Source organism: Talpa occidentalis, unplaced genomic scaffold (genome assembly GCF_014898055.3).
Source record: "Talpa occidentalis isolate TD23 unplaced genomic scaffold, MPIMG_talOcc4v2.1, whole genome shotgun sequence".
NCBI lineage: Eukaryota > Metazoa > Chordata > Mammalia > Eulipotyphla > Talpidae > Talpa > Talpa occidentalis.
The window spans coordinates 106876111-106902109 of NW_026555331.1; the positions used below are offsets into that span (position 1 = coordinate 106876111).

Here is a 25999-nt window from a genome sequence, read left to right on the forward strand (position 1 = left end):
TTGATTCTGCCTATTTCTTCTTATACAAATAGCTTTATCTACTTTAGTTTTTTGAGTTTCCGTATAAATTTTAGAAAAATACTTTTTGTAAAACCACTTGTAAGATATTCTGCCATCTTTGTTTTTCCGATTTTGTCACTTGTTTGCAACTGCAACATAGGAATCTATGAGTGATTTTTATTTTTTTTAAATATTTATTTATTTATACATACAAGAACTGGGGTACAGGACAGATGTGCAGGGGGTGAGAGAATTCGCCAGAGGCAGTGGGGAACAGAACAGGCAGATTGACTGAAATACACTGCTGAGGGGAGCAGCTGGCGAGTCAAGAGAGGTCTGCTATGCCATGTAGTAGCTCCCTGGCCAGGGGATCGAATTCCTGCTGCAGTAGCTGCGGACAGCATCTTAGGTTGCATCTTAACCCCTTGTGCCACCAGGGAGGCCCGATGAGTGATTATTTTTTAAATACTTTTGATTAGATAATGAAATATTGACTCTTTATGAATTGTTCTCATTATTCCAATCTGAATAATTCCACTATAGAGATTTGATTTTGTCCTATTAATGCTGCACTGCAAGGATGGAAACTTGCAATAACTTAAAAGGAAGCATTCTTGAATTGATAGGAATTATGTCAAAGCTCTAGAAGAGAGAGTAGGCATCCTTACTATGTCTAGCCTTCCAACCCTTAAACATGGTATGCTTCTCTATTTATTTAGATCTTTGACTTCTTTCATCAGTGATGAAAATTTGTCGTTTTAGCAAATAAGTCTTACATGTTTTGTGAGATTTACACTTATGTCCTTTAAAAAAAAAAGTTGCATTCACTGCTGGTGGGGATGGAAAATGGTTCAACCAAAGTGGGTGGAGGTGGGAGCAGCAGTCAACAATTTGGCTAAGTTTTCTATCTCGCTAGTTTGTCAATTTTCTAGTCCTTTGGCTAGTGAGTAGGCTTTTGTTTTGCATTTTGCGTTCATTGGTTGCTGGCTTCTTTAGCTTCTTTAGCTTTAGGTCTGAGATGTATGAGGCAAAAGGAAACCCAAAAATTCAGCACCATGTCATGCCTTACCAGGGCGGCCCCCAATAATCTGTTCCAAAGGTGTAGTTCACTGTATTCCATATGGAGTTTTTTGATAACCAGTACTGTTTTATTCATGACACTTCATATCTGAATTTATTCAGTAAATAAATTTAAGGTGATCATTTATTGATAAACCAAGAATCAAATTATAGGGGCCTCCCCGGTGGTGCAGCGGGTTGAACGCAGCACTGTGAAGCTATCCTCAACCTTTGCAGCGTGGGTTTGATTCCCGGCCAGCCAGGGAAATACCCATGTGGTGCAGCAGACCTCTCCTCTGCTGCTCCCCTCAGCAGTGTATTTCAGTCTGTCTGCCTGTTCTGTTCCTTGTTCTATCTCTGGTGAATCCTTTCACCCTCCCGTGCCTCTGGCCTGTACCCCAGCTCTTGTATAAATAAATAAATCTTTAAAAAAAAGAATTAAATTATAGCTTTCAGAGTAAATTTAACTCCCTCTGAAATTTAACTCTTCTACTCTAAAAGCCTATCCCAAGGATGATCCTGTACAACTAGATGTTCAATAAGAACAATAATGATTATTAATACTTCCATGTCTGCTCTGTTCTAAGTTTATTACATATATTTACTACTCAAAATAGTCCGAAAATATTGTTATACTGTCCTCATTAGAGGGAAGGAAGCAGGCCCAGGTGCTATAACTCAGCACATGAAGAAAATGGTGGAACTGATAATTGATCCTAGACTGTCAATTTGAGTCTATACAATAATGCTCAAGTATAGGCTACATAAATCCAAGAAAATACCTAGTGTGTGTGGAGATCTGAATTACCCTATCAAAATGAAATGTAATACATTAATAGGATACACAGGTTAAGCCATAAATATATTTATTCCTCTAAGAATACTATACCACATTTTTAATTAAAAAAAAAGTCATCAACATTATCTGCAGTTTGCTTGTTGCAACTCACCAGCACCATCATTAAGCTGTGATCTACCCTTTGTCACAAAGCAAGAACACACCAGATCAACTCAAGAAAATAACTCGTGTTTACAGAAGGAATTCCCACATCCATCATCATGCATTTCAGCCCCTCGTGGCCCCCTTTCCAGTTGTCTAACTCCTAACCTAGTCTGAAAACAAGTAATCACTCAAGGGAGATAGTCCTTTAGTGTGTTACTGAAAATATATTAAACACAGAGATATCTCAGATCTCTGTTCTAAACTTCAAAATATTTTAGATTAGCATATAGAGAAAATATCTTGAGATAGATTCTATTAAGTCCTAATAAGCTTTTGTTTCCCCCTTTTTGATAATGTCTTCTATTTCTTCTGAGACCTGTCCTTTGTAGTCATTTGTTTCTATTGCATTTAACTTCTTTTGATATTCTAGCGGCAAACCATTCTCTTTTGCTCCCATGCAGATGACCTAGAGGTGATAAAACAAATAAGCAAAAACAGCCTTTTAGTTGGGAACATAACTTAGTATATGACAGCCTGATTTTTAGCATCAAAGCATGAAATATTAGCTTTCAGATAACTCTATAACAAGCAAGTATAGTACAAAATAGAGATACAGCATTCCTCTCACATGGAGTAGGTACAGGGGGTTTCAAAACTACATGTTGCATCCTCATGGTATATCAGTTTTACTTGCTCTGACTTAAACTATTTTATATTAAGACAAAAATACATTGTATAGCATTTGCGTGACTGGTTAAAAGAAAACTTCATTCTTTAAAAAAAATACAAGATTTACAGGGAGCAGTTTCAGTTTAATCCTGAGTCTACACCTCCCCTGAATTAGGGGATAATGGCAACTGTTTTCAGCAGTACTTCCCAATCCATACCAGGTTAATTCCAATAGGCTCCACACTAGAATATTCCAGATTAAGTCTAGAAACTGGGTCACCTAGTCATATGTCTTGATTGGACGATGTCTTGACTGGGTCTGCCAGCAAGTATCTTAGTTTGAATTCGACAAAGGGATGTTGGGATGTCTTTCTCAATTCTTTCCCCAAGCTTATGGAAGTAGTTTCCCTGATTCTTTTTTTTTTTTTTTTTTTTTATAGAGGCATGTTTTTATTTATTTATTTGTTTGTTTGTTCGTTCGTTTTGTTTATACATGCACTGGGTACAGTCAGAAGCGCGGGAGGGTGAGAGAATTCACCAGAGCCAGAGCGGGGAGCAGAGCAGGCAGAAGGCCCGAAGCACACTGCTGAGGGGAGCAGCGGGCGGCAGGAGAGGTCTGCGCGCCATGTGGGACCCTCCTCCGGTGGCCGGGGAGCAGCCGGGGATCGAACCGGCGCCGCAGAGGTCGCCGGCAGCTTTGCAACCCAGCGCTCAACCGCTGCGCCACCGGGGAGGCCCAGTTTCCCTGATTCTTAAAGGTGGTGTGACTTTTCTCTCTCCGTCTGGGATGGAAAACATTTCAGTAGTAAGAAATATATTTTTCTCCCATAAAAATAAATTTTGGTGTTTATGAAATATTTTGAGAAGAAAATTAGATTACAAAAGCACATATAAATCTAAAAAGCATATAAAAATCTAAAAGCACATATACTACAAAAGCACATTAATCTATTAAAACTATACTCACACGTTTTCTATTTTGTCTATGGATATATGACTCATACATTTCTAAAAGCTTATTTTTAATAAATAGTTTTAGAGATATATTTTTATCATGACATACCAAGCTAAACATTTTTGAATTAACATATTAGGTAAATCATTATCAGTTTTGTATTAAAAACTGATAAATTAAAAAATTTTAAAACCATAAAGACCTTTAAAATCTAGGTATTCTTTATTTCAATGAAAATATTAACAAAGTCTTTGTAAGTAGCAGACCTTTTTATACTGTGGTGATGGGGGAGCACTCTCATAATTCTTCATTTGATAACTTCTGCAAGTTATTTCCTTTCCTTCTTGCGTATAAACAATAACTTCTATTGGGACATATGTACCACTTTTCACTCCTTCTTGCCTGAAACCAGAACAACCAAATTTTAATCAGAACTGGGTGTAGCCACGTTAGTTAACTGGGTAAATTAGGATTACAAATTTAACTACTTAGGGAAATTCTTGCTCTCTCTGTATTTTGGGGTTTACTAGAATATATTATAAATACTACCACATCAAAAATAAATTTATCATTTCAATAAGTCTGAGCATGGATATATTTCTAATAGATCTTTACATTTATCCTATCTAAGAAGAACATGCTTCAATATAGTGATTCTGGTCTTTATTTATTTTTAAAGATTTATAAATTTATGCATGTAAGAGCTGGGGTGCAGGCCAGAGATGTGGTGGGTGAGAGGATTCACCTCAGAGACAGAGTGGGGGAGCAAAACAGGCAGATGTACTGAAATACACTGCTGAGGGAAGCAGCGGGGAGACAGAAGAGGTCTGCTGTGCCATGTGGGTCACCTCCCTGGCCGGGGATCAAATTTGTGCTGCGTTGGCTGCAGATAGCTTCATAGCACTGTGTCTTAACCCCTTGCGCCACCAGGGAGGCCCCTGATTTTGGTCTTTATGCCACTGAAATTTTGTTCTGTGGACTTTACTCTTTGGAATGTGTGTCTGACAGCAAGAGAATATTCACCCAAAGAAAAGTAGACAGGATGGTTGATTCTCATTCACAAGTAAGATAAAGTGTTTGGCATGTCAGATAATCTACTCTTTTCAAGTTTGTCTCCTTCCTGCCAACTTTCTTTGTAGTAAGTGTTCTGCTATACCACTCTCAAAAGTTTCCATTATAGAAAGTATCAAAGCATTTCTAATATGTTTTAAAAATTATTATTTTTCCACTAATTCAATTGCGACCTTACAGATTTATTTTTTTAAACTCTGGGTATATAAAAGCTGAATTGCTTTTGAACTCAGCAAAAACTTTAGAATATGAACCTACAAAGAGATTTTTGTTTTGATACCTCTCTCCCTGACCCCTACAAAGAGATTTTTATAACAGACAAATATATACAATAAAAATAAGGACTTTCATCTTTTATAGAAGGGATTACAAATAGCACCCCAAATTTCAATGAGGAACTCCTAGGCTTTTCTTTTTAGAAATGCACATTATTATACTTCCATGTTAACCCCAAAGTGTAAAGCTTCTATCTATAGTAAATAGTTTTGAAAAACAACACAAATATACATCCTCACACATGATCCACTTTCTCAATTAGTAATCATTTAACTTATAATTAGAAGTCACCTACTTATCCAGAGAACTTAAATGGCTTTTGTTCATTTTCCATACTATTCCCCATACTTCATCGCCAGGACTTTGAAAAATGGTGGCTATACCTCCATGCCAAGTTTCACTTGTTTTGCCTTGGAAATTGCCAAAGTGAAGTTTAAAATCCTACAAAGGAAGCCAAAGTGATATGGTCAGTATCTACTTGAAAAAAAATTTCCTCCTTAAAATACAAATGGACTTACCTTGAATTCCATTTAATTAACACATACACTTTAAATTCTTCCTATGTGTAAGCTAGAAAATACAAAGGTAAACAAACAAGGACTCACATCTCAAGGACTGTATTTTTTTATTAAAAATGAAATGTATGCTGAATATGTACATGTCTTACCATAAGCAAAAGGTCTGAGGAAATGAACCCTATAATTCCAAAGCCTCAACACAAATTTTTCATATTTGAAAATTATCCCTAGTCTACTTACACACACTTAGGTTTCTTATGTAGAGGTCATTGTGGTTTACATAATTGTTGAAGATGGATGAATGGCTACATGGGGCTTACAGCATTAGCACTACTTCTATGTAGAGTATCCTACTAGCATATAACATTACATTTGCCCAAAAAGGGAGCTGTTATATGATGATGATTTGTACACTTATGAACAATAATCTAATATTTGTGAACTATATTAATATGTCTATAATAATCATAAGAACAGTGTACACTAGAAAATTCCATACACTGTGCTATGAGCTTTGTATGAACTCTCATTTTATTCTTCCAACAACTTACTCACAGCAAGGAAAACTGGCTTCACAAAGATTAAACAACTTGCCTAAGGTCTCGCAACTAATAAGTAATGGGGCCAAGTATCAAGTTCAGCTTCTTCCCTCACAGAGACGGGCAATCAGGGGACAGAGTCCTGGGCAAGGTTAAAAATCCTTACTAAAGGAATTAAAATTGGGGAAAAAAGTAGTAAAACTGTCATTATTTGCAGATGACATAATAATATATAGAAAATCCTAACGCTGCACTAAAAAACTATTAACAGAACAAATTTGGGGCCTCCCCGGTGGTGCTGCGGTTGAGCGCTGGGTTGTGAAGCTGCCCACAGCCTCTGCAACGCCGGTTCGATTCCCTGGCTGCTCCCTGGCTGCTCCCCGGCTGCTCCCCGGCCACTCCCCAGCCGCTCCCCGGCCACCAGAGGAGGGTCCCACATGCACAGACCTCTCCTGCCGCCCGCTGCTCCCCTCAGCAGTGTACTTCGGTCCTTCTGCCTGCTCTGTTCCCCCGCTCTGGCTCTGGTGAATTCTCTCACCCTCCCGCGCTTCTAACTGTACCCAGTGCTTGTATAAATAAATAAAAATAAATCTCCTTAAAAAAAAGAATAAATTTGAACCATTTAAAAAATCAGTTTACAAAATTCAATTATATTCCTATATGAAAACAACACACTAGAAGACAAAGCTATCAAGAAAACAAAAGCATTACAGTTGCATAAAAAAGAATGAAATACCTAGGAATAAACTTAACAAAGGAGGGTAAAAACCTGTATAATACAAACTGTAAGACATCCTTAAAAGAAACAGTGGACATAAAGAAATGTAAAGATATTCCATGCTGATGGATAAGAAGAACTAACACCACTAAACAGACATCTTCCACAAAGCAACATGCATATTCAATGAAATCCCTACCAAAGTTTCAATGGCATTCTTCAAAGAAATAGAACAAACATTACTGAAATTTATATGGAGCCACAGAAGATCCCAAATAGCCTGAAGAATCCTAACAACAACAAAAAAAAAATAGATGCTCACAAGCTTCAAATTATACTTCCAAGTTCTAGTAATCAAAATAGTATGCTACTGGAATACAAACAGACACACAGATCAATGGAACTGAGAACCCAGAAATAAATTTACATTTATATGGACACCTAATTTACAACAAAGGAGCCAAGGTTATACAGCAGAGAAAGGAAAGTCTCTTCAACAAATGGGGTTGGGAAAACTGTACAAGCACATAAAAATGAATGAAACTAGATTACTATCTTATACCATACACACAAATTAACTCAAAATGGATTAAAGAAAAAGAAAACAGACAAAAATAGTCCCCAACACTGGCTTCAGAGATATCTTGGGGGACTTGACTACAATAGCAAGGGGAAAAAATACAAAAATAAGCAAATGGGACTACACCAAACCAAAAACTTTTATATAGCAAGAGAAACTAATATTAAAATGAAAAAACACTCTACCAAATAGGAGAAAATATTTACACATCATATATCTTATAAGGGCCTGATATCCAAAACACAAAAGACTCATACAACTCAACAACAAGAAAAACAAATAACCCAATCAAAATATGGGTAGAAGTATTAAATAGACACCTCTCCAAGGAAGACATACAGATGACCAACAAGCACATGAAAAAAAATTCATCATCATCTATCATCAGGGAAATGCAAATCAAAACCACAATGAGATACCACCTCACACCTGTGATAATCACCTATATCAAAAAGGCCAGGTAGAGCAAGTATTGGTGAGGGTGTGGAGAAAAAGGAACCCTCTTACACTGCTGATGGGAATGCAGACTGGCCTGACCTTTATGGAAAACAGTATGGAGTTTCTCAAAATATTTAAAATAGATCTGCCATGCAATCCAGCAGTTTCAGTCTCAGGCATGTACCCAAAAAAAGAAAAACACTAATTCAAAGGGATCCTATAGTCACTGCAACACTATTTAAAATAGGCAAGTTATGGGAACAACCTTGTGCCCAATGATAGATGAGTGGATTAGGAAGTGCATTACGAGGAGAGGATTAGGAAGATACCCTCCCCAGGGGAGCAAAGTAGGGAGGGGACTCAATGGATTATGGTGGAAGATTATGCTTCAGTAGCATGTGTGCTATGGCAACATAAATCTGAAGAAGTGTGAGCTGATACCCCTAAAACATATATAAAGTGTTATAAGCCATGTTACCTCAATAAAAAATAATACAATTAAAAAAAAAATCCTTACTAGGCTGGCTGGTGTAGAAAGACAGCTTTCCATCTTTCCAGAGCTTAGTTTCCTTAATAATAAAATTTAAAAGATTGTACCAGATAATAAACCTAAGATTTTTATTTTAATCCTGCCATCTTTATTTTCTTAAAAACCTCATCAGACATTTTTGGAAAGATTTGATTTCAGTGATCAGTATGTTCAATTGGCAAATTGGAGCTCTTTTAGGACCAATTACCCCTGGGAGGGCATCAGTATGTCTGATAAAAGTTAAAACTACACTAGAGATTGGTTGTCTATTGCTAAATTGAATAGATAATTTTCATTTTTTGTACTACTTCGCAGCTGCTTCTGACATAGTTAGACATCCTATCTTGATCTGCCTTCTTTCTGACTTGATCTCAATTCCATTTGCCAAGTTCTCCTCCTCCATCACCTTGTCTTAAAATATTGGAGTTTCTCATGGCTCAGTTTAGGTCATTTTCTTGTGTTCATTCAGCAAACTGGCTCAAGACACTCTCATTCCTTCCAGCAACTTCAAACACCATCCCATATTCCAGTCATTTCTTAATCAGATCTCTCTTCTGCGCATCGAACGTACTTTAGAAAAGAGCCAAGCACAGAGTACTTAGTCAATATTTACTAATGTTTTCCTGTTCACCTGGGTGCATAGCAAGTATCTGAAACTTGATATGTTCAAAGTGAACTTACTTTTTTCCCCTCCCAAACTCAATTCTCCTTACAAACACACACATTCGAAAAATATAGATTCTCTTTACAAATATCACCATCATCCACCCTGTTGCACCCAACACCTAAGGGGCTCCAGATATCTCTAACTCCCTTCATAACCAATCACCGGGGGCTAAGAAATAGCCCTCAAACTCATCTATCCTCCACTGCTCCACAGTAGTTCAAGGTGCCATTAACTTAGCACCCATTGTTACAAAAACTTTCTAACTGACTCTCCACATCCAATGTCGCCCCCTCTGAGTCCATCTTCCATAGCAACCAGAATGAGTTCTCAGGGATATATATGTGATCTTTCCTTTGCTCAAATTCTGCAATGGGTCTTCTTGTTGCTCTCAAGATAAAGTCCGAATTCCCTGGCCTCTGTGGTCCTAGATGTGGCCCTGCCCTCCCTCTCCAGTCCTCATGCTACACCCACCTCATGCCCTAACAGCAGGCACGCTAGGGGGAAGATTCAGCTACTTCCTCAGGTCTTTTTCATAAGCTGTTCTTTCTGGTTTGTTTGCTTCCCCTCCCCCCAGTCATGAAGGTCTCAGTTTAAAAGTCACATTTCAAGGAAGGGCTTTACTGAGCATCCCAGTTATGTCAGTCTCCAATCCACACACTGTCCCTTCTATGTCTCCTTTGTTGGGAAAGAAAAAAAAAAAAAGACTTCATTTTTTAAGAGCAATTTTAGATTCTAGCAAAATTCTCCTTTTTGAGACTGACGAGTGCCTGTAATTGAATCTAGCCATGACCTGCAATAGAATAATCATTTGCTTGATATTTCTTCTTGTTCTAACTAGAAGCATCTGAACATCTTGTCTGTATCACACTGGGGAACTCCCTATCTTATGAGTCCAGAGCGGGAGGGCAGAGTGCCAGAACCTGACTCCCATGTTGAAGCTTTGAATGCCATGTTGGTTCTCCCAGCTTCGCGTACAGTCAGGGCATGGCTTGTGGCCAAGACTTAGTCAATCAGGACATCCACCTAGGACTCTGAATTAGAGGCTAGTGTCTGCAGGAGGCAGAAACTCCTTTCGGTGGTGATGGACACATCTGGGTTCTAGGAACTACAAGTGTGTGGAGACAGTGACAAGGCAGGGTCCACAGGAAGTGGTATTGGCCATGCATGATGCAGCCAAATTCAGCAGTGGTTTTCTGGGCTAGTTCTATCCGTCCAGCTAGCTGTTGTAACAGCTGTTCAACCCCTCTTTATGCCTGCCTGTTTTGTCAGCTTTGTGGTTTACCCTTCATCCTGTGAGCTCTCCAACAGCCTTTCAACACATTCTTTTTCTGCTTAAAACAGTCGCTTTCTGTTGCCTGCAACTAAGAACCCCGAGGACTATAGCAGAGGCCATATTTATCTACAAGGTCATAGTTATTAATGCCAAGAGGTTGACATTTTGACAATATCAAATATAATATCAAAAAGTTATGTATATAACTTGCTTACATGTCTCATAATCTGGGAAGTCCTCAAAGCAGTCAACTTCGAATCTCCAGTAGTGCTCTAAGAACTTGTACTAAATGAATGAATGGACTGAAGAGCAATGATTTACCAAGATGGGTTATGGTTCATGCATCACTTGACTTAATTTAGCACAGATGTTACTACCAGTAAGCCACGGTTCCAGTTTTAGGGATCTCTTATTCAGCTCAAGATCAAAAGACAGGTAAAAGAATTTTTGCAATACCAAGTGACAATCCCTGTAGCAAATATATGTACAGAACAAAAAGCAAATGGTTCCACTGCTGCAGGGGGCCTTGTTGCCCCAGCCAGATAGGATACTGACAAGCAGCTAAGAGAAAGGGCCTCACACTGTGGGGCTGAAGATCTGACATCCCTTTGCTTTTTGTTCTTGGTCATAGAGAGAGAAAAATTTATTAGAGAGTATATTGGGCAGTGAACTGTACGTGTCAGCAGACTGTGTGTGGATGGCATAGAAAATTATCTGTTTGGAAATTAGTTATTAAACAATTTGGCCCACTTGATAATGGGGGACAATTTATTGAACATGCCTGACAAGCATTACAACAATAATTACAGTAAGTCCTTCTTTTGCCTTCTCTTGAAGTTTCTTGGGAAAGTTTTTAAATGAAGCTATTTGAGTTAAGGAGTTTCTAGATAGAAAAAGTTCCGATAGCTGAGTAGCAGCCAGTCCCCGGCTGAAGGCCATGAGAATAAGAAAAGTCTTTTCTTGCTTAGGCTTTAGCTGATAGGGATGTACTGGCGGCTATCAACTTTCTTAGGTTATTGTTTAGCTGAAACAATGAGTTTTAGTATAAGGCTTAGTTTTTTTTTAATTAACCTTGAAGGTTGCCTTCTTACTGAGAGCACATAGTGGCCAAAAGCCTATGGAAAAAGAGATGCACTGATTGTTTCTGTTTTGTTTCTATGCACATGATAATGAAATCTCACTGCTTGCAAAAAAAAATGTATAAATAAAGAACCTGCTGAGCCTCTCGGGAGAAGATACTAACACCTCACCAAGTGTTGGTGTCTCCTCATTCCACCTCATCCCCTTCCCCTCAGCCCTTGAGTTTCAGCCCCTTACAGGTCGCCGAGGCCATCTCATCCTTTCATGAACCCCTGACACGACATTTTTCCAGAGGCTGGTCCCCGGCATTCCAGAGTTGGGTCAGAGAAGATTTCTCAGGGTACCAATTGGAATGGATTCTGTAACAACGTCCCTAGGTGAGTGGACAAGACCGAAGCAGTCAGATCTGGGTGGAAACGTTAAGAAAAAGAACTCAGCTCAGGTGCTGAGAGGTCACGGTTCAGCAGGGGTACAGGGCAGTGAAGGGGAGCAGAGGAAGTGGTTTTGCCTAGGAAGACAGAAGTCAGAAGGTGCAGAGAACCCCGAAGTACTCTTTTTAGGAAATAATGCATTCCAGGCGCAGTTCTGCAGATGCGTGGCCCTGGGAAAGCAGCTTCTCAAAACCCCGCCCCCGCGCCGGTGGACTGGGCAGGAGGCGGGCGGGGAGCACTGACCTGCAGCCGGGCCACGCAGCAGAATTCCGCCGAGGGGTTTCGCAGGTGGATCCGCGCGGCCAGCAGGTTGCTGCCGTAGGCGAAGTATAGAAAACTATCTTCCTCCTGGCCCGCGAGGAAATCGAAGCCCGCGTTCGCCATGTCCCTCGAGACCCCTGCACCGCCTCGAGTTCGGGAGGACTGGAGTAAGGCGCGGGCAGCGAGTGCAACGCGGGCGCCGATGGCCGGAGCCCAGTGGTCACCGCGCAGCAGCCGCTGCAATGAAGGCACCGGCGGGAAGCGTGGGCGGGTGCGTCTGTGCGAGCGCTCTTGTGATTGGCTAACTCTTGAATCGCCCCCTCTGATTGGCCAAGCCCGCCGCCACCTCTCCGCTAGGACTCTGGAATGCTCTGTCCTGAGGCGACACGGGACTGAGTCTTCATTGGACACGCCCTCTTTTGTCCCACCCTCTTTGCTCAAGGCTCCCTCTGATTGACCGGTGGGCGGGCTCTATGCTGTTGGGCTCCCAGAGTAAGGGGGAGTCTTGTCTCTCCTGGGAGCCACAGCTGGTTTTCTCACCTTGGGGGGCGGGGGGGCTGTGTTTCTCTGGCGGGGTGTGCGCTTTTGGGGGCTCCTGTCCGATCTGAGACAAAACAGCAGCCCTAGCTATGACCCCAAGGGTTCCCACACCCGCAGCCCCAGTTCTGCTCTTTCGGCTTGGAGGAGTCTATCAGGATGGGATTGGTCACCCCAACTTCGGGTTTCTGCACCCGCATCCCTGATCGTCTCCCTGACACCTTTTCTAAAGATACTTCACTTCCCGGAGAAGCCCCTCTGATGTCTGGGGTCCCCTTCCCTGGTGGAAATAGCACACCCGGATTCACATCCCCAAATGTCTTTTAATGGCCAAGTAAACTTGGACACCTTTCCTCTATGTTACTTCTTTTAAAAATGTTTTGATTAAAATGTATATAGTAAGTTATGACACTCTATCTCACAGGGTATTAGTATTATATCTATTATATCTCACAGGGTGTAAGTATTAAAGAGTAATTCTGTTAATGTTTTAAGTGTAAAAAGTCTAGTGTAAAATAAGACACAGAAGTGTAAAAGCAATGAAGTAAAAACTCTGCATTGTTACCTTTGAAATGAAAATATTAATCTAAACTAAGGAACAACAATGATTATCCTGACTCAGGTTTTGATTTCTAAATACCACTTCCCATTAAGAGGTACTAGAGTACCTGGCAGAAGTGTCTGATGCCAGCTCAAGAGCTGGGAATGAACAGGTCATCTTGGGACATCTTGGGACAGAAAGTCAAGAAGTATCCAAAAAATGAGGTCCTTCCTACTGGCCAATGTTAGAACAATTTGAGCATCAAAAACAGCAGCGGTTAAACTGATTGAAAAAAATCAAAGCCATTCCCCCAAAAGAAAAAATCAAATCTAAAAAAAAAGCAATAAAAACCTCTCATTTGTTATGGTATTGGTGGTCTCTGTTAACATCAACTCTTTACTCTGAAATGTGATAATTTAAGACAATAAATATTCTGCCTTTGTAGTAGTAGCTGTTTTTGAGAGTAACTAAATAGCCCCAGTTGGTGAAGTGACAGTTGTCTTAAAAAAAAAAAAAAAAAAAAAAAAGACAGCTAGATAATGTAGAATGAATGAAAGAATTAGAAAAATCACCATTTTGCAGTCTTTAATGAAATAATTTATTCATGCCAGGATCATCAATAATGTCTAATGGTGAAAGGAAGATAGAAAACAAGATATTCACAAAGTATCAAATTAGCCCCTCCATCCCAGGAATTACTTGCCATAATCAGGGGGAAAACTTAAATGATAAAGGAGAAATCTGGTCCTTCCCACCTTAACCTAGATCAATCTTATCATTACTAAAAGTGAGCCAACCTGACATGATGTATGTCCTGTTGTGACACTATATGAAGTACCAACATTCTCTATGAAGTATTGTTTCCCAAAATATTTAACCTCAATATAATCAAGCAAGAATTACAAAGATAGAAGAATAAAATAATACCAAGAGGAAACAACTAGAAAAATCCAGAACAAATAGTGGAACATAGTACAGAGCAAATGGCTGTCTTACATTGCCATGTCATTAAAAAACAAAACCATGTAAAACAGGACTGATCTATGTTCTATATTAGCACTAATATTGATATAGATATATGAAATATGTATATTCTAGATTAAAAGAACCCTAAGAAACATATCTAAATGATGATGATTATCTAACTTTAGTTTCCAATGTAAACCAAACTCTTATTATTACATAGGTTTATTTATTAAATATAATAAAAGAGATGATAAAGTATAAGGAAGCAAAAATTTCTAACATTTTATTTATTTTTTAATTAAAATACTGAGTTTATTTCACATGTGTATTTTTGTCTCCCCACCATTTCCATTTGTCTGACCACCACTACTACTATGTCCTATCATAACATTTCATACATACTTAAAACCAAGTAAAGGTTGGAGTTCCAGCTTTAAAAACTAAACAGGCATTTTGCACAACACATTCTTGGCAATGAAACCTGGACAACATTTATCAGATACAGTAGGGAAAGTTCTCACTCTGCATTATAAAAAGGATAGCCAGATATCAAATGTTACAGAAACGAAATAAGACAGAAAATTTTAAGAGGTACTAGAGGTACTATTTTCTTAAAGAGATTTCCTCCACTGCCAGAGATCTTGAATAGCCCCCAGAAGATCTTGAATAGCCTTGATCAGTCATCTGGAAGCAATTCTTCACATAATTGATGAACTTGGCTTCCACTTTGGGAAGATAGCCACCATTTTCTATACTTGCTTGCATTTTTGCTTTAATGTCTTCTACAGAACTAGGTTCTTGTGGTATTTTAGGAGTTTTTTCCTTTTTGGTTTTTTTTTTTTTTTTTTTTTTTAAGGATTCTTGACCTTTTGATCATGGTGTTGATGGTTTTCAGTCTTTTCCATTCTGGTTTGACTTTCGTGCGTTTTTGGCTGGAGAATCTTGTATACATTTCTTCACTTGTGATTTTTCTTCAGCTTCTTCATCATCAAAATCATCATCATTGCTGTGGTTGATGTCATCGTCATCATCATCATCTTCAGCAGCAGCAAGTTTTACTTTTTTCTGTGGAAACTTGCTACCACTTCCAGGTGTAGAACACTTCCCAGACATACTCAGGAGTTTACATCCTTCTCCTCCTCTTCATCTTCTGATTCTGTGACTTCCTCCACAGCTACTATGTGCTGTCCATTAATATGCGTAGACCCTGAACCACACTTCAACCCTAAGATCACAGGTGGTGTGATTACAAAGCCCCCAAGGGAAACCGTTGGCTGTGCAGACACTATCAAAGTTGCAAGTGTTACTTTAATAGGACTGCCTTCATAATTCTTTGCTTCTACTTTAACAATGTGTAGTACATACTTTGCACCAGCCCCTACACTGACCATTCTTAAAGATAACTGGTATTCATTTTCATCATTATCCCCTTTGAAGTGATAATCTTTGCTGACCTTTACAACTGAAAAGATAGTTCTGGGGCCTCAGAGGGCTCATGTCCACGTCCATCCATGGGGTGGTGGCATGCACTTAGGTGGGAGAGAAAGTGGACAGAGGTAAATGACTACTGTTCCATAGAATAGCCGCACAGGATGGAATCCCACCAGGGCATTTTCTAACATTTTAGATTAAAAATCAATAAATACAATTTTAATTGTTTTAATATCACAGCAAATCAAATTGCTCATACATTTTGAATGATTGTTGTAATAAATTTTAGCATTATCATTTTTAAAAGACTACTTCAAGGCAAAACATTTGCACATTATGGTAAGTTTGAAGGATCATAGGGTAAGAAGGCTGTGTTTCTGCTGCGGAAGGCCAATGGCTGTTTAGGCAAGACCATTTGAGGCAGCAGTACTTTAGTAAGATAGGGACTGGGTCTCAAGAGTCTGTCTCTCAGTTCTAAGGGCTGAGAAATTCAGTCTTGGCTCTGGGAGCAGATTCACACTAACCAGATTCATACAAGATAGATGTGCATATTCAGAATGCCAATTTGCTGATGTATAATGAGAACTAGAATAAATCAGATAATTTGTGTTCATTGCTCAATGAATTTTCTGCCACTGGGAAGATAAATTCATATAAAAGGGCTTCACGTATGACTTCAGCATGTTTGAAGAATAATAAGGAGGTCAGGTAATTAGAGTGAAAGGAATAAGAGGAGTGGTAAGAGATAATATCTAGAGATAGGTAAGGGCCAGCTTTTATAGTACTTTAAGGCCCTGCTAAGACATCTGGATTTTATTTTGAGATCAAAACCTTCTGGGGTGATGTATTCTGAGTTTCTTTTCAACAGGATAGTTCTGGATATTGAGTGAAGAATCAATTCCAGGAGGGGGAAAAAAGGATAGTTATGAGACAAATAAAGGAGCTATCGCAGAAAGTTTTTTTTAAAGATTTATTTATTTATGCATACAAGAACTGGGGAACAGGCCAGAGGATTCACCAGAGACAGAGTGGGGAGCAGAACAGGCAGATCTACTGAGATACATTGCTGAGGGGAGCAGTGGGCGAGGCAGTGGGCGAGAGGTCTGCTGCACCATGTGGGTATCTTCCTGGCCAGGGATGGAACTCGTGCTGCAGTGGCTATGGATAGCTTCATAGGTTGCGTCTTAACCCCTTGCACCACCAGGGAGGCCCTATCGCAGAAGTTTGACAAGAGTGGATGGTGGCTTGGGTAGGGGAAGTGAAGCTAGAGGGAAAGGACTGATCGGGGTGCGTTTTCAAGACACAGAAGATCAGACTTGCTGAGGGACTGGAGGTAGGAGTCCATACTTGCCAAACAACTTTCTGACTGTAACTGTCATCTTAGGAGAGTTTTCTTCTGGAGAAAGAAGTATTGCCAATTTTTGTTTTCTTACTGAGAATTTGAACTTGAGTCTGAGAGAGTTGGGTTAGCTCCCTGGGCCCTAGACTGTATTGTGTAGCATTCTGAGCTGGTCTCAGCCCCATTTACACAGATGGAGTGAGAGGATGGAATGAAAGAAGAAAGCAGGCTGTGGTTACACCACAGCCAAAGAAAAGAAGGGGGAAAGAGAGAGAAATCTGAGTCCTGAGCTCCTTCCGTGTCTTACTCCAGTGAATTTATCACTTTAGATTTCTTAAGATAGTGTGATAAGCCTTATATGCCAACCCAAATTGGTAATAAAATAAAAGTCTTAATAAATACATATAGTTTATGTGGAAAGTAGTATATCTAATCCTGCAACAATATTTCAGAGTGTGCCTTAAAGACTTCTATCTCCCAAAATAAAGTATTTTGCGATGCCTGTATTATTTTAAATAAATATATACTGTTGACTGAAAGAATAGTGATATCTTCATATGTGACCCTAGGTTACACAGGCAGTATGAAATAAATATAAATCTCCAACATCATGGATGTGGAGTAAGCAGGTAATAAGAAAGAATTCTATTCACTGCCTAACACCTAAAAGGAGTTATCTATGACATCATCTCTCTTTTTCAAACTCTACACTCAATTAGTTGATAAGATATGCTGCTACTCCCTTCATATCAGCTCTCTGCATTCCTACATTACCCCTTCATATCAGCTCTCTGCATTCCCACCCTCCTACTCTCTCCCTGGTGTCACCATGTCACACCTGGATTACAGCAACAGCTTCCCAACTGGTTTTCCTGACTGTTTTTCTGTGGAGATGGGAAAAAGATGTGAATCACTTAGGACAGCACAGAGGTGGGTTTGGGGGAAAACAAATAGCTCAGTTTCCATAGAGGGATGGGTTCACATTAAGAAATTGGAGATAATTCTGGAAGGAGACTAGCATAGGTTATGGAAGGGTCTTGAATTTTACACCAAAAATTCAGATTATTTGTCTTCAAAGGGGAGACACTTTTCACTTTTGAACATAGAGGGACTCTTTTGCTTCTTTGGAAACTGGTCCTTGTGGCAATGTAGGATGGTCTGGGAGGTAGTAGGCTGATTTCTGGATATATTTTCATTGCAACAAGCAAGGTCAAAAGAGTCTGAGTTAGGGCAGTAATTTTGGAGTGGAAATGAAGAATGGAAGAGAATGAAGACGTTCTTTTCATTTGCTTTTATTATATCACTTCTTTGTGCAGAAACCTTGAGAGGGTACCTGTTGTTTATTAATTTATCAAATTCAAACTCTTGTGTAAACCTTTTATTATTGATTCCATCTGTCTGGTCAGTTGATTTCTCCATTATGGTAAACCTTTGGAGGCACCTCTTATATTTCTGTATATGTACAATTCTCACCACAGCATAAATGAGATTTTTTCTCTAAGATTTTTTTCCAACTTTCCTGATTTACTAAGAGGCACTTGTCCTTTAGCTCTGATTGAAAATTTAAAAATGTATACTAATGCTTTAGAACATGGGATTCTGTGTACATTGCATTACTATAGTGGTATTTATATTTCTGTCTCCTCCCAGCTTATGGTCTGGCACTTGACAGGAAAGTATGCCAGAGTATATTAAATCAGATGTGCTCTGGAAGAAAAACGAATAGATTAAAATCCAGTAGACATTTATAGCTTAGGACGCTTGACAGAGTATCTGTATTCTTGTTTAGAGATTGAACTTGAAAAGTCGTTCCTGAGTAGTTTAGTGTCTAGTAAATGGCCTCCTTTGATAGCTCTATATCTGTATTTATTACTATAGCTATACATATGCCAAACTGTTAACAGTACTTATTTCTAGGAAGGGGAGAGGAATTGCAAGGATGGGGAATAGGGGAGCAAGTTGAACAAAAGCTGTGACCTTTCTACTATATTCCTTTGTATGTTTGCACTTCCGAGCACGGGTTCCTGTATTATTTGTATTACTTGAAAATACATTCATCATAAAATTTGGAACAAAAATTCATGTCTTATGCAGTTTTAGATCAATACCTAGAGATTTATTGCTAGGAGGATAAAAAGAAGGTAATGACTATATAAATTGCCTAAAGAGACAATAGATGCAGCGAACACATGCTCAGGTAGGTTCTGCCTCTCAACACACTGTAGGGGCAAGAAGGGCCACTGAACAGGATATCTGTGATCCTAGCAGAGCAGACCAGATGCGGTAAAGGAGGAGTTCTGGAGCCCTCGGTGGCTTTCTCAGGCTTTTATTGAGATTTACATGCATTGCAGCAACCAGGTATACGGCAGGCAGGGGTGCAGGCGGGGGCAGGTGGCCATTAGGCCTCCAAGCCCCCTACAAGTCTTCACTCTGGGCTTCTCTCTCTCCCTTCCTGCTTTCTTTCTCCCCTTCTCTCTCTTGCCTCTCTCCTGCTTCTGCTTCTCTCGGTGACTATCTCCATACTCCTCCCATGGCCCACAGAAGTAAATAATAAACTTATAACAATGTAACAACTGCAGGTGCCCCATCAGGCAGGGCAATCCTAATGATGGGAGGGCAGAAAAACCTGAAAACCATTTACCCTGCCCACACCAACCAAATACTTAGGCCAGATCCAGTCGGTTTTAATGTGTGGAAGTCTAGTCTTATCATGCGGCCTGCAGCTGCAGAATCTCACAAGCCTAGATGGACACGTCCTCTCTGCAGTTTGAGATGTCAGTGCACACCAGAACTGGTATATTTTCCTAGTCTGATTTGGAAGAAGGTGACATGTATGTTGCAAGGACAATGAAATGCACTACCCTCAGAAAGCTTAGAGAATGACTTACTGAAGCAAGTTTCTTCTGTACACACAAAACAACTTACTTCTCTCATGGATAACTTCATTGTCAGTGAGCTATTTGACAATGGATCTCACTGCCAACCTAAGTCACTCCCAGAAGTCTCTGGAAATGCAGAAATTCAGCTATCTCCATGTCATTTAAAGTGAGATATACCAATCACAAGATTTACTATTGTCAATGTTAAAGTCTGTTAAAGTCTGACAAATTGCATCATAATTGATATACTCATTTCCTCAGCTTATATGCCCCTGTTATTTCTAACACTTTAAATTAGAATGTAAAAGAATATGTTGCTGCATAGCACTTTAGAATGTAGATTTACTTAAATGAAATTCCCAATGTTTCTTTTGGTGACAAACCTCATTCTTTTCTTCCTGGAAAGAAATTTAAACTCAGTAAGTGCTAGTATCATGTATTAGATAAAAGCCAGGGGTTCTTTTAATGTCCCCATAAAAAGAATGGCTCTGGAATGAGGCCTAGTTTAAGCATTTGGAAACATTTATGGATAGTAACTACTATGCTTGAGTTCTCTGCTTAATTAATGTGCTTAGATTTCATGTTTTCTGTCTACTCAACAATATTTTAATCAATAATTAACTCTTCTCAGAGACATGCACTCAAATGAAGTGCTTTCCTTGTATAAAGCAACTCTGGATGTTTTGAAATCTTTCCAGAACAGTTGATTGAGTGCTGGCGTCAACCTTTTTTTCTTCATTATTTCCTGCTTTCACATGAATACAACACATTCCAGTAATAGAGCTACCAAAAGGCATCGCTAGTTATTGTCATTGTTAAATGTTATTGGCTGAGAAGACAACAGAACTTTTATATAGCTGAATAACAGGAACTCAAATGGCTCACTGACAATGAAGTTATCCATGAGAGAAATAAGTCATTTTGTGTGTACAGAAGAAACTTGCTTCAGTAAGTCATTCTCTAAGCTTTCTGAGGGTAGTGCATTTCATTTACACCTTTTCCTAATCTATTAACAACTATGAAATATTTTTATTTGCCTTAGTATGCCACAAAATTGCAGTGGTAAAATTTTATTTCCATGACTCAACAATTCCTGTCCTGGGTTTATATCTAAAATAACTGAAAAAAGGCACTCAAACCAATATGTCTACATGAATGTCCACAGAAGCACTACTCACACTTGTCAAAAGGTGGAAACAATTCAAGATCTATCAACAGATGAATGAATAAACAATTGCGATATATACATAGAATGGAATATTATTCAGTCCTAAATAACAATGAAGTGCTGTTACATGCTAAAACATAAATGAACCTTAAAAACATGGTAATTGAAATAAACCAGACACAAAAGTTTACATAATTATTTGATTCCATTCATATGAAAACTCCAGAATAGGCAAACCCATAGAAACAGAAAGCTGATTGGTGGTTACTAGGAACTTAGGAAAAAGGAATGAAGGATAACTACTAAATGGGTATGAAGTCTTACTTTGGAACAATGAAAATGACTTAAAATTAGAAAGAGGTGATGGGTACACAACATTGTGAATGTACTATATGCCATTGAATCACTCACTATGAAATGGTCAATTTTATGTTACATCAATTTCACAAAGCAAAAAACCAAAATCCTCTTATTTCCAAAGATTTCTGATTGGTTATGACAAGTTATAAAGGAATGTTGGTAGAGAGCTTAGACATCAAACTGCTTTCATTTGCAGTGGGGGTGAGAAGTTGAAAAAATTGAGAAGTCTCCCGTGGCATGCCTCCTGTTCCCATATACATGTCACTTAAGGAATTTGAGGCTCCCTTTATTTTGAAAGGAATGCTAAATAACAGTGCCAGAATTTTTGCTCCCAGTAGGTATTGTGGAAACTAGCATGTTGTTCTTTCCTGGATCCTCCTTCTTACAGGGTCCAGTGTGCCATTAGCTTTGAACAACAGTATTTCCCCACGTATGATCAGAGGACCCTGATTCTGCTGGATGGCTTTCCATCCAATAAAGACTGCTGTGATCAATATGAAAACTCTCCATTTTCTATCCAGCTTGGGAATTCACAATGTCTGTTACCACAAGAAAGAATCTGAGAATGCCTGTGCTAAAGAAACCTGGTGAGCTCTGTTTAGTTCCTCTATTAAATGCAACAATGTGGCCTCCCTGTTTAAGACACAACCTATCAAGCAATTTGCAGCCACTGCAGCACAAGTTCGATTCCTGGCAGGCCAGAGAGAAACCCACATGGTGAGACAGACCTCTCCTCTCTCACCCACTGCTCCCGTCAGCAGTGTGCTTCGGTCTGTTCATCTGCCTGTTCTGTTCCCTGCTCTGTCTCTGGGGAATCCTCTCACCCCCTGTATCTCTGGCCTGTACCCCAATTCTTGTATAAAAATAAATCTTTAAAAAAAATAAATGCAATAATATTTGCAGTTTGGTGAAAATGACAATGTGATCACAAGGCTGAGAACGGATAGGATAGAATCCAAAATTTTCAATTAAACTAGAAAAAGTTTGACTCTTTGGCTTTTTCCTTTTTTCTTAATAATTTATTTATTTATATATATTTTACATCATCGTTCTTTTTTTTTTTTTTTTTTTTTTTTTACAGTGTTTGCTTTCTCCTCTCAGGTGTAGTCCCCATAGAATTTACACCACCAATTCCCTTGTGCTCTGATTTATAGTTGCCTGTTTATGTTTGTTTTGTTTTGTTGTGTTTTTTATTGTTATTATTATTTTTTCCTTGATCCCTTATATATATAGGTTCTCCCATATTCCTCCTATAAGTGAAACCATGCAATATTTTTCTTGTTCCTTCTGGCTTTTTTTTACTGAGCATAAGCTCTTCTAGCTCCTTCCATGTTGCTTCAAACGACATTAGTTTATCTTTTTGATTGCTGAATAGTACTCCATTGTGTACCACATCTTTTGACCCAGTTGTCTATTTATGGACATTTGGGTTGATTCCAAGTCTTACCTATTATAAATAATGCTGCAATAAACATAGGGGTGCTGGTATCCTTTTAAATTAATGTTTCTGTGTTCTTTGGGTAGATCCCTAAGAGTCGAATTAGTGGGTCATAAGGCAGCTCCATTTTTAGTAGTCTAAGGAACCTCCACACAGCTTTCCATAGTGATTGCTTTGGCTTTTTCTATTTCTCATCCTTCATATTTTGTTCCTTCCTATTTCTTTCAAGGTTGTCAACTTACTTTATAGGCTTATTGGAGCAGGTTAAACGACGTCATGAACATTTCACAGGCAACAGCGGCAAGTCTTATCAGGCCGGAAGCATCTTGAAACAAAATGCTGTAGTTTACTCAGTAAAACATGCAACTAAATGTCAGTATTGATTCATGCTTCCTGTTGCAAATAAGAGTTCTTTCTAATCTCCAATTTGGAGGAATGTATTGGTTTAGCAGGCCCTACTTTCTGGTGTAATATGATTTTCCATGCTGTCATGCAATTAAGAATTGTCTAAATAAATATAATCACTAACGAATTGATAATGACAAATTAGATTACTGCAGTGTATTATTCCAAGTTTTCCTGCCAGTCTGGTTTAGTTTGTACACTGTTGGTCTCCTGAACTACTCCGAAGTGAGCAAGTAACAGTAAACACCAGCTGGCATGGAACAAGTGCTTTTTGGATTCCCAGCTAGGTATCGGAGTGGAAAGTTTAGGAGTAAATAGGGAGACCACTTTTAAGAAGACCAACTTCTACTTACTTGGCTCAGAAATGATAAGAAATTAAACTATCTCTTAGGAATTAATTTAAACTATATCTCTTTTTCCTGGAGTTAATTTTATCTACACTGTCAAAAATAATCTCTTTTCCAACCTATTTCTGCCTAGGGAACAAGAGCAAAAATAAACTAAAAAGGTTGAAAGCCAGCAAATATTGGTGTTTTATATATATAAACATGCAAGCAAATGTCAGCATTGATTCATGTTTCCTATATATTAACCTACACACACACACACACACACACACAGGTTAGTACTTATATTAACAAATTAGAATTAGACTGGAGAGAAACAATCCTGAGCTCTAAACTCATTCATTAACAGTTTGCCTACACTATATAAGACCAGCAAGTAGGGCCTCCCTGGTGGCCCAGGGCTTAAGTCTCAGTGCTATCACCTCTATGGCCTGGGTTCCATCCCTTATCAGTGTATTTCAGTAAATCTGCCTGGTTACAGAGCATTGGTTCTTCCTTATAGCGTTCACCTTCACCTTGTCATGTGAGGCACCCCCCGCCCTCAGGGCCCTATCTCATTCCTTAGCCAGGATATAGCCCCCTACTCCATTTTGCCTCATTATCTTTAGAATCTATGTCTGTGTAGATTCTCCATAGGTATGTAAATAAATTTATTTTTTTCTCTTACTAATCTGTCTGGAATTAATTTGATTGCTGTCAAAATGTGAGAAGAGCCAGAGGGGTAGGAGGCAATTTCCTTTGCTGGCAACAGGTAAACTCTTACTAGTTCTTTAAGATCAAACAACTGTTATCTCCTCTGTCTAACCATCCCTGACTTCCAGGTAGACACAGTCTTCTCTATAATTCTTGATTGATTTCTTTACTATTGCATTAAAAACATTCTATTGAAATTACTTGTTGGTATGCCACCTTCCCTTACTAGATTAGGATATCCATACAGGGCAGGAATTATCATTCATTTGACACATATTTATTGAGTGCTTACTATGTGCTCGCACGCCATTTTGCTGTTATTGAACACAATATTCATCTTTTTATACCCATCACTTAGTACATACTTGCCCCATTATTGAATAGCTTCTCAATAATGAGTTGCTGCAATAAATGAATAAATGAGTAAAAGGACCAAATAAATGCATGGACTCTATTGTGTAAAGTAGAAAAGGCACCAGTTTTGCAGTAAAGTTTCAGTTTTCCAATTTGGAAATTGAATCAGTACAGGGAGAAGTTACACTCTCACGGAAAGCAAGATTGGTCATTCTGCAAGGAGACACAATGACTCAATTCCTGGTGGACCTTTAGCATTTAAAGAGAGCAGGGCTACAAAGTGGTATAACAGTAGAGGGGTCCTAGTCTGGTCTCTGCCAGGTGCTGGAACTCCATCCTGTTCTGAGAGAAAGATTGCTGGTGGCTGATTCAGAAGAATTCCCAAAGCTCCTCTGATAATGACCAGAATTGGATGTGGGAGATGGGATGGGGATAAGGGACTCAGGAGTAAAGAATAATGCAAATGAGAGATTTAAAAGACTGTGGTTCCGCCTTATTGCAATATGCTTGTCACAGAATGCATAAGGCTTGCTTTTTGATTTTTCTCTCATGACACTTCCTTCCAGTGTTCTAGCCCTCTTTATAAATAATGTGGTGGACTCCATATAGCTGTTGCAAATCATTTTTGACAGCAGGGAGTACATTTCCAAGATGAGCCTGGGCCATCTTCAGTACTGAACTCACTCAGCAGCAGTTTGCCCACACTGCAGTCTCTGGGGCTGGCTCAGACAGGCCGCCCTGCCTCTGAATTTCACACTTGAGATGAAGGTTCATTGCATGGAGTCTGATCTAGTTCCATTAGCAACCATGATTTCTGTGGTTGGGTTTGGTATAAAGGAAGTTAGGTGTAAAAGAAAACCATTAATCTTTCTTATGTTCCCTTGATTCCCTTCCCTATATTCTGCATACTCTCCCAATCCTTTGACAACTTCATCAAGTCAACTCATATGCAGAAAATAACATATCTTGTATTTTAATTCTACAGAGAAAATAGAGACAGCAGACATCTACTTTCTGTCCTATTCATACCAAGCTTCTATTCACCTATAATTCTCCAATTTCCTTCTGCCTCAGAATAAGAGAGTATCTTAGTTTTCTATTCTTGTATAACAAATTACCCCCCAAATCTAGCAAATTAAAAACACCAGCATCTATTATCTTATATTTTCTATGAGTCAGGAATTTGGAAGTAGTTTAGCTGGGAGAGTCTGGCTCATGAAATGCCATGCTGTCTTATAGTTAAGATATCAGCTGGGGTTGCACCCATCTGAAAGCTTGATGAGTGCTTTCAAGGTGGTCACTCACATGGCTATTGACAGAAGGATCCAATCCCTCACCATGCAGCCCTCTCCATGGGGCTGCTTGCATATTCTCATGAAAGCTTAGCTGTCTTCCCCCAGATTGAGTGACCTATGAGAATGAGCATGGAAGAAGTCATAAAATCTTTCCAAACTTACACTCAAAGTTGTATATTGTCACTTCCACCACATTCTATTATTTAGAGGGGAGTCACCAAGTACCACCTACATTCAAA

General features: G+C 39.0%; 1 protein-coding gene and 1 pseudogene across 1 annotated transcript; both read right to left on the reverse strand.

Annotated features, from left to right (window-relative positions):
* Positions 1-1880: 1880 nt before the first annotated feature.
* On the reverse strand, positions 1881-12250 carry GGCT (gamma-glutamylcyclotransferase). Its single transcript, XM_037509807.2, has 4 exons — positions 11990-12250; positions 5269-5414; positions 3893-4028; positions 1881-2468 (listed from the first exon to the last, which is right to left on the reverse strand). Exons 1-4 carry the CDS (start codon positions 12128-12130, stop codon positions 2325-2327), a joined length of 567 nt encoding a protein of 188 aa, XP_037365704.1. The 5' UTR covers positions 12131-12250; the 3' UTR covers positions 1881-2324.
* A 2412-nt stretch (positions 12251-14662) lies between these two features.
* LOC119244091 (nucleophosmin-like) lies at positions 14663-15560 on the reverse strand (annotated as a pseudogene).
* Between the last annotated feature and the right edge of the window lie 10439 nt (positions 15561-25999).

Coding starts and splice junctions, on each gene's coding strand:
- GGCT (XM_037509807.2), bottom strand. CDS start 12,130: ATGGCGAACGCGGGCTTCGATTTCCTCGCGGGCCAGGAGGAAGATAGT. Junction 5,415..11,989: donor GCTGCGTGGCCCGGCTGCAG/GTCAGTGCTCCC, acceptor CTTCCTTTGTAG/GATTTTAAACTTCACTTTGG. Junction 4,029..5,268: donor CATTTAAGTTCTCTGGATAA/GTAGGTGACTTC, acceptor TTCTGGTTTCAG/GCAAGAAGGAGTGAAAAGTG.